This window comes from Lepidochelys kempii, chromosome 1 (assembly GCF_965140285.1).
Source record: "Lepidochelys kempii isolate rLepKem1 chromosome 1, rLepKem1.hap1, whole genome shotgun sequence".
Classification (NCBI taxonomy): domain Eukaryota; kingdom Metazoa; phylum Chordata; order Testudines; family Cheloniidae; genus Lepidochelys; species Lepidochelys kempii.
The window spans coordinates 162,411,018-162,424,176 of record NC_136380.1 but is presented as its reverse complement, the minus strand read 5'-3'; the positions used below and the strand labels follow the sequence as shown (position 1 = coordinate 162,424,176).

The 13,159-nt window shown below is 38.5% G+C and overlaps 1 protein-coding gene across 3 annotated transcripts in view; it reads left to right on the top strand.

Annotated features, from left to right (window-relative positions):
* The window catches only part of DYRK1A (dual specificity tyrosine phosphorylation regulated kinase 1A), a 133,413-nt gene that overhangs the window by 25,822 nt on the left and 94,432 nt on the right, over positions 1 to 13,159 (top strand). For all 3 annotated transcript variants that reach the window (XM_073360893.2, XM_073360901.1, XM_073360921.2), the window contains exon 2: positions 12,445 to 12,526. In XM_073360893.2, coding sequence (XP_073216994.1) covers positions 12,517 to 12,526 — 10 coding nt within the window. In that variant the 5' untranslated portion in view covers positions 12,445 to 12,516. The remainder of the gene's footprint in view (positions 1 to 12,444; positions 12,527 to 13,159) is intronic.

Below are 13,159 nucleotides of genomic sequence, written 5' to 3'. Positions count from 1 at the left end.
GAAATTAGCTCGATTTAGTACACTTGGGTTATTAGCCTTGCTCAAGTGAGAGCAACCACATTGCAAAACAATACTCAAGCTACACAGAGTTGATTAGAAGCACAGAGTGATTGAGTTAGGAGATGATGACCTGATGTAAGCTGACCAGCTGCATTCCCACAGCATTACTAGCTACAGCATCAGCAGCATTAGAGTTTCAGCCTATCCTAACAGGCCAGCTAGCTTGAGCTAAACCAGTGATACTTACCCTTCATTGGTTCAGGAGCCAAATTAGTGATCAGCATTACTCAAAAGAGCCACAGTAGTGTGAATTTGTTTCATTTACTATTTTTTATATATAATTCCCACAGCAAAATGACTGACCAAGTATTATTTTATCAACTACAGTTGGTTAATAACATAGAAAAAGCTTCCCAATTGGTTAATAAGTTCGGTTAATAATTAAATCACACAATCTGTATTTTACTATTGTGCTGAAAAGAGCCACAGGGAGACTCATTAAAGAGCCGCTTGTGGTTCTCAAGCCTCAGAGGTCTGAGTATCACTGAGCTAGACTCAAGTTAGAGACTTTTGCTTGAGGACAGGAGTTGGGTTAGAGGTGAAACTTGAGTTATACCTTGAGCTAACTATTAAGTGAAAAGCCATGGCAAATACCCGTTAAAAGGTATTGCTTACTTTTAATCCATAATTTTTTGTGTGCAGAATACTGTAGTAGTGGCTGTGTTTCAGTGGAGTAGAGCATTTTGACATCCTTCAAGATGAAAGGTACTGTATAAATGCCCCCCCCCCCCCAAAAAAAAAACAACAAAAAACACCCTAGCTCTTCTATAGGGCTTTTCATCAATAGATTTCAAAGCGCTTTACCAAGGAGGTAAGTATAATTATCCTAATTTACAGATGGGTCAGCTGAGGCATAGGCAGGTGAAATGACTTTCCTGATGTCATCCAGCAGGACTGTGGGACAGCTGGGAATAAAACAGTCTCCTAAGTCCCAGTCCACTATTCTCTCCACTAGCTCAAACTTCCTCCCCATGGTATTTGATGTATTCTGACACATACCAATACATTTACTTAATTTTTCTTAATTAGCACACCACCTGTAAAACAAAACTCAGGGAAGATTCTTTGGGTCAATGACGGAATGTGGGAAAAGTCTTACTGGTTTTTTAGACACATGATATGATGACAGCTGTGCATCTTATTACATAGGGATTTTTTTATATCACTTGTAAATAATTTTTCATTTCTTAGTTTATAATGGTCTGTTTGAGCAGGTTTTTACATTACTCAATCATCTATTCAGAAAGAGTTACTATGTCTTTTTTTGATCTCTTGACCCACGTTACAATAATTTTTATCCTTAAAACATATGAAAATGATTTGTAATCATCATTACGCAAATCAGGGTCTAAAACTACATTATGTCATTGTGTGGGACTTGTTCTATTCTGTATCAGAGCAGTATCGCAGAACTGCTGCTAGAGCAACAAACTAGTAATTGTTTAAGGTCCAATAGCTCATCTTCCATGTTGTTTAGAAACACACCTGTGGACCATTGGAAAGCTGTAGTTCACATAGGTTTATTCACAAAAGTTGACCCTTAAAATTATGCTATTTTGATTAGCATTTTGTTTTATTACAGTTGATAGAATTTCTACCCGGTTTTTGCAGCTGCCCTTGAGAACCATTGGAGGTTTAGAAAACGGTACCTTCTAAAACTTTGTAATTACAATTGAAGTGTTTGGTGGGGAAAGCTAGATGATGATCTGATTAATAGGTCTGACATTTTGCAGCCTTTCTTGAGTTAGTAGCACTTCATTACAGAATACTGATGGTGAGAACTCTTGTAATACTTCTCAAAACTTTGGTCCTGGACGAACGTTAGTTATTTTCATCCAAAGTAGATTTCCCCCATAGCCAAACCCCTTAAAACATCACAGCTGTGTTTATTGAAAGGGACAATGGAAACAAAATTATTACATTATAATTAAAGTACTAGTCAACAACCACCCAATAATGATGTGTTAAACGTATAGATATACTAGTATGTAGTAAAGATCTGTGAGTTGTCGATGAGTGATTACCTGCCTTTGAACTTGTTTACATTAATTTTAATTTACGAAGTGCTGGATTAAAGGGACAGTTTTAATTTAAATCTTACGTTTGTCTTAATATTTTTTCCTGCTGTTATCAATACTCAAAATAACTATAACTCAAAAAGATTAGAAAAAAATGGGGAGGCTCACATCTTTTAGAACTGTTTCTGGCTATCTGCAGTTTAAAGAATTTAGCTGTGGTTTGGTTTAAATTTGGTTTGCATTTTGAAGGCTCTCTTCCCAACCACAAGGACTAAGAACAGTTTTATATGAAATCCTCAGTTCTGGAGATCAACTCTACAGCAAAAGATGGATTCTTCAGTAAATTTCACAGCGCAGCGGTAGAATCGCACAATATGTGGAGCCCTACCTAGAATGGGATGAACTGATTTACAGTATTCTCTTAAATGTTCTTTGTGGTACTGTAAGATTACGTGTGTGCTATCACACTATACATTTTTAATACATGCAACACAGAAACTAAATATACTCTGTTAGTACAATTACACACAAACTTGTACATCACATACCATCTTCTAAAGAAATTGTGTAGGAAGTACACATTAACAAGAAAAAGACCAGCCCAGGATTGTTTTTTCAATATATGAAGTAGTTTGAGCAACTTCCAGTATTTAAATAGTTTAAAATATATTCATTTAACACCACACAGAAATAACTCCTACAGCAAAGTATTCAGTTTTTAGAAACGTAATTATAACTTGTTTCCGATGTGAATTTGTAATGGAATTGTTTCCAATTATCACATAAACATAACTCTTTAATAGTTGTTGTAATATTCAGTAAGCTCATTAAATGCTGCTAAGACAAGCATGTTGGTTTAAAGATTTCATCAGCAGTCAAACAGTAGTTCTGAATATTTCAGCTGGGGGATGGGCAGCTGCTTCTGAAGCATCTCTTTGCTTCCAATACATGGGGGATGGGAATGTAAACAGAGCAGCATGACTTGCTGTTGTAACCAGAATCTTAACTCCATGCTTATAAACCTGACTATATTGCTTTCATTTAACAACATAAAACTCCACTTTCCCCAGTTTTATTGTGCATTGTCTAGTCAACCAATTACTAAAGCCAACTTAACATTTTTATATGTTGTCAGTATAGGAGCATGAAAAAATTCTGCTGGAATTCCATATATCCAGAATCACTAGATTAGCAATAAAGATTTCATTTTTTTCTTGAGATAGTTAATAATCTCTAGAACGATAGCCCTAGTTAGAGATTTATTCTGTCCTTTGAATAGCTATCAAAAACAGCACTTGCTAATCCTTACAGTTTTTGTATTGTTTCCTGTATTTGAGGTGAAAATAACAAGGGACTAAGTAGTGAAAGCTAATTCTCATTAGAATCATATTAACTGGACAATGTGGGATTTATTTTCAAAATATTTACTACTTTTTTGTGTGAAATGAGGGATAATATGTGGCTACAGAACGGACTTTGAAAAAAATTCAAAATAGCATTACCTGAATTAATAAACAGGCATGGATGGCGTCTTCCTAGCTTCTACTGTGATAGCTACACGTCGTATTAGTCCTCACTTTGCCTGGGTTGAACTCAGATAAGAAAGATATGTTTGTGTTGCACAGTAGAGGCTGACTACACATACTGTCATTATCAGAACTGGAGCACAAGTTGAAGTTCAATTTAAAATACAAAAGTGATATACTATGTAAAACTAGTCTCACAAAAATTTTTTCACTGCGGGCAAGTAATCTTTTTTGGAACAGTGAGTTAAAATTTTAGTTTTCTCACCATCAGAGCGGTGGTAATGGTGGAGTAGATTTTGTGTTAGACCTGGTAAATTTTCATAACAGTTTTGCAAGTTTGTAAACTTACAGAATATTTCCCTCAGAAATGTATATAAAAAACTTGCTTTGAATGTACAAAAAAAACCCCTAAATTGAAAGTGTGTGTTATTGGTGAACGATGAGTAAAGATACGTTTTACTCACAGGTATTTTTAGTAAAAGTCATGGATGGGTTACGGGCTGTAAACAAAAATTCATGCCACATGACCGGTCCATGACTTGTACTATATACCCCTGACTAAATCTGGGGGAGGGGGAAAGCCTGGGGGTGCTTGGGGGTGGGGGTGCAGCGGTGGCCCAGGACCTGCTCTGGTGTTGGGGGCGGGAGGGCGGGGAGGAGGAGAAGGGGGTTGGCGGCATTGGCTGGCTCTGCACGTCCCTGGAAGTAGCGACATCCCTCAGATGCTAGGCAGAGGCATGGCCAGGCACCTCTGTGCGCTGCCTCCGCCCCGAGAGCTGGCTCCGCAGTGCCTGGCCAATGGGAGCTGCAGAGGCTGTGCACAGAGCCCCTGGCTGTGCCTCTCCCTAGGAGCCGAGGGATGTTACTGCTTCCAGGGAGCCCCCTGAGCTTAAATGCTCCCAGGGCCCTCACCCCTTCCTGCGCTCCAACTCACTAGTGCTGAGCGCCTCACCCAAACTCTTGCTGCTGCTGGGTGAGGGGGAGGCACAGCGGCCCTCTGGCCAGCCACACCGGCTGCTGCAGAGGTTGCAGAAAGTCACGGAATGACACACTCGCAGCCTTAACTATGAGTCAGTCAAGTTTAAGGTGAAGTAGAACAGTCTTGAACTGGCTAACACTCAAAGCCTGTAGATGTCTGAAAGGGATGCAACCAATTTGAAACCTGGTTGTATTCACCTATTTTAATCCCAGTATTGGTTTACAAAAGACCCACACTAAAATGATCCCATGCACAGTTCTGTAAAATGCACAAAATAACCTAAAAAGAGAATATTTCAGTTGCATAGGTTCTTAACTTTGAAACCTAGAGATGACCTAGCCACTTCAAGTATTCCACTGCTGATCGTTTTAGTTGGAACATCCAGCTAATATGCTTATTCCACAATACCAAACCACCTAGCCTTCACAAACAAGTGCCTTTCCACTTGTTTGAAGACATTTGGATTAGAAGTAAGACGTTTGAAAAGTCAAATAATGTGATCAGTATGCTATTTTCTACTAAATGTTCAATGTACTGTGCACCAAGTATACAAGCAAGCAGGTTGTGTAAAACTGGAGTTGTATATTATTGATTTACACATTGATATAAAATGTATCTAGTATTTTTATTTGAATGTTTGATTCTCTGTATACCTTAGATTATGTACTGTTTATTTGGATAAATTTTGCTTTGTACATTAGATAAAAGACGTTACACTGTATTTGTGTGTTGAAATATTGGTTGAGTATCACTCTTGTTAGGTCTTTAAGGATGGAAACGAGTATATACTTGATCATAAGCTGGTTTGTTTATAAGCCGACTCCCCCAAAAAATGGATAAGTAAAAATGGAAAAATTTTATGACCCTATAATTCAGGGGTCAGCAAACCTTGGCTCCTGGGCCATCAGGATAAGCTGCTGGCGGGGGCCGAGATGGTTTGTTTACCTTGAGCATCTGCAGGCACGGAGGTAAATCTAAGTAAACAAAGTGTCCCGGTGTGCCAGGGGACGATGTCTCTGGCCTGGCTGGAGCTGTTCCGGCAGGCTGGGCTGCGCGGCCGCAGCATGTTCCAGTGGGCTGCACTGGGCAGCATGGCCGCAGCGTGCTTTGGCGGGCTGGGTGGCGCAGCCACAGCCTGCTCTGGGGGGCTGGGCCAAGCGGCGTGGCTGCATTATTGTATCTTTTTAGTTCCATTTATACATAAAAATGAGTGCCTATGCCATTGCCCCAGCTTTTGAGCCTTGAAAGCAGTAAAATATACAAATGTACTTTTTAAATGCACGAGAATCAAATTCATTCACCGTTATACAAGGCACTGGTGAGACCTCATCTGGAATACTCTGTGCCGTTCTGGTCTCCCATGTTAGAGAAGGGTGAATTCAAACTGGAACACGTACAGAGAAGGGCTACTAGGATGATCCGAGGAGTGGAAAACCTGTCTTATGAAAGGAGACTCAAAGAGCTTGGTTTGTTTAGCCTAACCAAAAGAAGGCTGAGGGGAGATATGATTGCTCTCTATAAATAGAGGGTTTAGCTGATCGCCATATTTGGGGTTGGGAAGGAATTTTCCTCTTGGGCAGATTGGCAGAGGCCCTGGGGGGTTTTCGGCTTCCTCTGCAGCGTGGGGCACGGGCACTTGCTGGAGGATTCTCTGCACCTTGAAGTCTTTTAACCACGATTTGAGGAGTTCAGTAGCTCAGACATAAGTTGGGTTTGTTACGGGAGTCGGTGGGTGAGATTCTGTGGCTGCTTGTGTAGGAGGTCAAACTAGACGATCATAATGGTCCCTTCTGACCTTTAAAGTCTATGGCTTCCACAGCAATTATAACTTGGCCCCTTTTCACACATGTATCTTGTATTACTGTGTATTATCGTAACTTACATGTATGTATTGGACAATAAAAGTTAAGATTTTATACTGTAATACCAAACTGTATGTTCAGGGTAGTTACAGTTGCTTGTAAGAACCATAATTTTGAATTGCCTCAGTAGTACGTATTCAGGATCCTGTCCTAGAAAGTAAGGGTAGACACAACTTGCAAGATTGGGTCCTTACTGTTGAAATTTTGACATATTAGTAATTCTTGGCATTTTATTTATATAGTATTTTAAATGGAAAACAAACTGTATTTACGTATGATATCTTTTTAAATTTGGCAGATTGTTTCCTATAGAATGTCTGCATGAACCAACATCATTGTCATCGTAGCTTCAAGAATAGGCTGTTGCAGGTATAGAATAAAGGAGCACAAGAGTGATTTTCTGTTTGGTTCTACACCAATATCTGGTCAGTTGTATGTTTGCTAGATGGTTTGATTTTGCTGTTTATGTACTCTTGGATGTTTCTACTCTAAGAACATAAGAATGGCCATACTGGCTCAGACCAGTATTCCATCTAGCTCAGTATCTTGTCTTCCTGGCGTTGGCCGCTGTTGGTGCTTCAGAGGGAATGAAACAGAACAGACAATCATTGAGTGATCCGTCCCCAGTTGTCTACTCCCAGCTTCTGGCAGTCAGAGGCTAGGGACATACAGGGTATGGGGTTTTAAGAACGTATGTTTCTCACGTTCAGGTAGGCCTGTTGGTATCAATGTATCAAGGACTATTGATCTAAATGTTGCACGTTTTTGACTACTGTTCCCTGTATCTGTAAGGAGGAATATACGGGTTTCTTGTATGCCTCAGGAGAATTGCTATTAGAAGTTACAAAATAGCCTTTCTGTGGAGAATAGAGGTCCTTCCAGAAGCTGCTGTTGAGATAGACAGTCTTTCAATCCTTTATGAAAGCTTCTATTGAGTCTTGTGCAACAGTATTGAGCAAAGAAAGTTAATCTGTAATAATAAGTAAAAAATTCTAATAAAAAAAATCCATGTAGCCCTGTTCATTCATGCAGTGTTTTGTGTATGACAAAGATAGTTGATCCTTTAAAAACTTTTATTTAAATTTTGTTCTCAGAGGAATGTTTTGATTGCTATAGAGCAGGGATTGGCAACCTTTGGCCCGCGGCCCACCAGGGTAAGCCCCCTGGCGGGCTGGGTCAGTTTGTTTACCTGCTGCGTCCGCAGTTTGGCCGATCGTGGCTCCCACTAGCTGCAGTTTGCCGCTCCAGGCCAATGGGGCTGCGGGAAGTGGCGCGGGCTGAACATACCCTGACGGGCTGCGTGCCAAAGGTTGCCAATCCCTGTTATAGAGCAACAGTGAAGCTGTGGTGAAAATGTTTTCTGTGGTGCTAATTATAGTTCATGAACTCTGTTGCTTGCTTTCTGTCTTTTGTCCTATCCAGTAGTAAAATGTAGTACTTTAAACACTACTTACTCTAAATTTTATTTTAACAGTTAAAGTAGAATTTTAACCTGTGTTTTAAAGTATCAAGTTGTAGTTCTCCAATACACCTACAGATTTAAAATTATGAAATGTGGACTTCTAAAATTATTATTATATTAGTACCTAGAGGCCTTAGTCTGGATGGGTATGCCATTGTGCTCACATGTAGTAAGAGATGGTCCCTATCCCAGAATAATCTCAGTTTAATTTGAGACCCAATGCAATAAGTGAATTTGACATTAAAAAAAGAAAATGTGGGGAGGGATGAAGACTAAGGGTAATTAAAATGACATCATAGCATTGCACAATTTAATGGTGCCAAATCATTTTACTTCTAAAAAAAAAAAAAATTTAAAATGTCATCCTGACTCATGCACAATCTACCTGTTGTTGGTTAGCTGGTTTCTTATAGAGGTCACAGCAGAAGTATATTCTGAGGAAGGTTTCAAAGGAGGAGAGATTTTTCTTTTTTATATGAATGGTGTTAAGGAGCAATGTGGAAGAAATCATTGTGAGAGATGCTGACAAATAGGCAAATGAAGGCTGGTTGGGTGAGGGACAGTATAGGTGGGTCTACATTACAGAACATTATTATTTTTTGTGTGTTGTTGTGAAGAATAGTTAGGTAACATGTCGACCAGAATCTTCTTATAGCATATCCTAGGATGAATTGTGTTCATCAGTATGTAAGTACACTGAGTAAATATTTTGTAAGAAAAATGACCCCCTAGTTGAGTTTACTGTGGTGGAGAGGGGAGCAGTGGAGGGATTTAGAGTAGAGTGATCCAATCAGAGTGACTGATAAGGAAATTGAACCTGTCATTTATATTTTTAATGGATCATAGAGGAGCAATGTATGTGTTGGGGACATTAAAATAGAGGTGGGTCTCATTTTTTAGGTGAATTGTAAATTTGCTGAAGAAAGCATTTGGGGGTGGAGGGTGGCATGGAAGCTATTCAAATTCAGGTTGAATTTGATGAATAGTTTTGGTCAAAAAACCAAACCAAAGCCCCAGAAAACCAAAACTTGACTATTTGTTTTGGGGAATTGTTGAAATGAAAAGTTTCAACATTTGTGAATTGGATAATTTTGGCTTTTTATGTTGAATTGACTTTTTGTTTCAACTCAACACGTTCTAAACTTTTTGTTTGTTTTTTGTTTTTTTGTTTGTTTTTCAACTTGGTGATAAATTTTTTTAAAAAGCAGTGTTCATTTTTCTGACCCCCCCCCCCCATTTTTTCACTTTGGTCACCAAAACAAAAAAATCTATTATTCACTCAGCTCTACAGAGGAAGCAGCAACAATAATTAAGTTGAGAGATAAGAGCCTGAACGAACGTTTTAACTGTATTAGTATTAGAGGATTGATGAAGACTTACATCTGATCTATGGTGACCACTCTTGTCTCTTGGTTTCAAATCAAATGAAGCTTCTTAAATTAACTCTTTTTGCTTGTAGTGTCATGCTCAATCCTTTGTCTCCACCCCCCTTTCCTATCTCTTTCCTAACTGCCCTTTGTTTCTTCCTGTTCTTCCACAATTGCTTCATTTCCTATTTTCAATTCTTCTCCCTTCTTCTTTGGTAAAGTAGGTCATACTGGATTACACACTAGTCCATGAAATCTGAAAGTGGTACTTCTTTTGAGGAGGAAGTTGGTTTACTCTCTTAATGACCTAACAAAGAGCGTGGTGAGGGAGATTCCTTCTGGACTCTTGTGGTGATCAATGTATGTTGTGACTCATGAGTCCATGTGCCTCTATTTTAAATTATGCAAAAACGTATCTGTTGTTGGTCACAAAACTATCTGGCCCCTTCTTAAAACTAGCACTTCTTTTTGTATGTGACCCTCTGTGGCTTTCAGTTTCAGAGGTTAAATAAGGGGGGGGAGGGATAGCTCAGTGGTTTGAGCATTGGCCTGCTAAACCCAGGGTTGTGAGTTCAATCCTTGAAGGGTCCATTTAGGGATCTGGGACAAAAACTGGGGATTGGTCCTGCTTTGAGCAGGGGGTTGGACTAGGTGACCTCCTGAGGTCCCTTCCAAGCCTGATATTCTATGATTCTATGCGTTATTGAAAGTCCTAGACAGTTCTTTGATATTTCTGATCCTAATGGCATACCTTTCTGATGTTAGTGTTTGGTAACTTGAAAAAGTTTGGAACAGTGTTAAGGAGACAATATTAAAACAAATCTGCTGGATTGCAATTGTTGTGGCTGCTTGGTTACATCCACCCACTTTATAACTGTTGATTTCCTTTTCCTAGGACTTTACATTTGTTGTTAGTGAATCTCCCGTTATCGCCTGCAGCTCCAGTCTGCTCTAATCTTGCTGGATTGCTTTAGAATTTTAATATGTGAGAGATACTCTTCCAATCTGGTGTCTTTTGCAAATTTGATCGTGACTGAATTTTGCCAGACATGTCACAAAAAGATACGCAGCCATGCAGGATTCACAGAGGGAAGTGCGCGCTTTTTTAAAAATTGTGTAGAAGGGTACTGGAATAGTTTGCAATTAGTGGAAAGCATAACTATTTGTATATGAACAATCTGTTCACCACTGTGACAGAATCAGTTATGTAAAACTTGGAACAGTTCTGTAAGATGCAGATTGAGAACTCCTAAATTTTACTGGATGTTGTAATTTTATAAAGTTGTCACTTTTTTTTGTATTATGGGACAGAGTAAGTAAAGAGGAGAGATTGATCAGTATGACTTCAAACTTTTTTGATTCCCAGTCCCATTACCCAGGAGACCGTGCTCTCTTGTGGTGTAGCAGTCAGAGTTGGGAACGATACTTCAGATCATGGAGTACCTTTATTCAGTATATCATATTTTCTCTTCCTTTAATTCATACAGGTGTCCATTAGCTTTATATAATTGTTACTTTACACAGGGCAAGTATCTTTAGTCAGCTATCAATGAAGACCTCAAAATTTCTTTCTTTGGTGAATGGCACTAGCTTAGAGCCTGTTGATGTGTTTTCATTTTCATGTGCCATGGTGGTGAACACTGCATACGAGTCCATTTGTGTGTCTCATCCTCGCTAGTCTTTATGAAAAGAAACTGTTCTGTGTCAGACTTTCACCAGTTTGCCACCCAACTCTATCCTTCAGAACAACACAAGTTTTTCTTTTGTCATTATTGTAGTATGCAGTTCTCTCACACCCACTACACTTTTCAATACCTCTCACTGGCCCACTTTTTCTCTGCTTTAAGAACTTGGGTGCAACCGTAAGCTGAATTTGCCATTTTGTTCAATTCCTCTGAATGATTTTACGTTTCACAAAACTTTTGCTATAAGAAGTGCTGGAATATGTAGGAAATGCATGAGTATGTTTCCGCTTGTAGACCGAGTAAGTTTATAAAGCGACTAAAAACGTAGTTTCATGCTTGAAAACTGAGCAGGTGGTGGTGGCATAAATTATGACGAGATGAAGTTCAGTAGGCTTAGTTTTCTTAAGAAGAAAATGATTATTTATTAATTTTGAAAATTAATATCTCAGGAAGTGCTTGAATACTGATTTGGTGTTGTCAGAGGATGCAACGTAGAATAGAGATAAACTTGCTTGCACTGAATCTGAACACAGATTTTGCATATCAAAACAATTAACCAGTTTAGTAATTCAAAAGAATGTCATCTAAAATACTGAGTTCTTAAGTATTTTGATATTTTGCATAGGTTGCATAGTAAGTAAAGGCCACATATCTTGGAGCATATTTTGAAAATGGGCCATTCTTACAAAAAAATGTCTGGTTCTTTGTAGATACTTTCTGCTCTTTATTTTTGTTGGAGTAACAGCTTTCTTCCTTACAGCTCACCTTTTCTTTCTGATTAATCTTGTTGTGAAGTCATAATTCTTTGGTTCTGAAAATATATTAATATTTAGAAATGATGCTGAATTAGATCATTTATCATGCGAGATCAAGCAGAAAAGCTGGACTGTATGAGGGAGATCCCTCCTTACACTAGGTGTGTCTATGAGCTTTCTGTAGTGGTGATTCAGTAAAGTCATACAGAATTTTAACATTATTTATTAGTTTTACAATATTATTGTAGGCTTCTATAACACTTAACATCCAAAGATATCTAAGAGCGTTGCCAAGGTGGGTAAGTATTTCCATAGAGGAACAGATTAGCTAAGAGTCTGATTATTCAGTGGTGCTGAATTAGAGGTGGGAAATGGAGGGTGAGCAGCATCTCTGAAATTTGGGCACTGTCTGATTTGTCACTGACAGTTGGGAATAGAACCCAGGTCTCCTGATTTCTACTCTTTTATACAGTAACAGCTCAGCACTTCTTCCTTCTGTGTAAATATATGATTTCTTTGAAGTTGTGTATGTCTTGCACTAGCACCTAGAGGCCATGACCAGTGACTAGGGCCTCGTTGAACTAGGCACTATACACACACACATAACAAAAAGACTGTTCTGTCCCCAAAGATTTTAAAGTCTTAGATCCTTTATTAGAAATGGATTATCAGGGTAATTGCATCTTGTATTTTTGCCTCTTGTTTTAAGCTATTTTTCTTCATTTTACAGTGTTGTGTTTTGCTGCTGGACACTCCCCTGCCACCCACCCCCACAGGATGATATGAGACTTGAAAGAAGACGATGCATACAGGTGATCCTACTTTTGAAATTCATGTAGAAAGATAGATCTATATTGTTATTTTGATTTCTATTCTTCCTTTGGATTTTTTTCCTACACCCCAAAACTGCATCATTACAACCTTCATAAAACATATTTACAAAAGGAGTAGAAATCATTGAAGCACCTTTAATTTTTCGGAAATGACTGTCTAGAAATTATAGTTTGAAATGTCCAGTAGGAAAACTGTTTTCCTGAATGTAGATGCTTTTCCAGTTTTCTCTAAATAGATGGCCAGGCAGTCAAAGTGTTGGGAAAGCATATTGCTTTTATATTAAGTCCCCCTTTCTTTGTTAATATTCATACCTTTCATACCTTTCCCAGTTACAGATTTCCAGTTGTGTTGTATAATTATGTGAATATAAATTTTAATGTTAAAATAATGTATTATTTTTGATCACTTTGTAAAAAAGACCTCAAGTATGCATCTGACAAACTATTTTAAGCAAGGAAATAGTTAACACTGCTTCATCTCTAACTCTCACCATTGGACCTAGATTTCGTAATGGTTTCATAGGAGTTGATGATATAGCCCTCAACTGTTGCAGTATACAGCCATTCTTCAAGCTGATGCTTTGTTTTTGTGCCTTTTTTAAAACTGGAAGT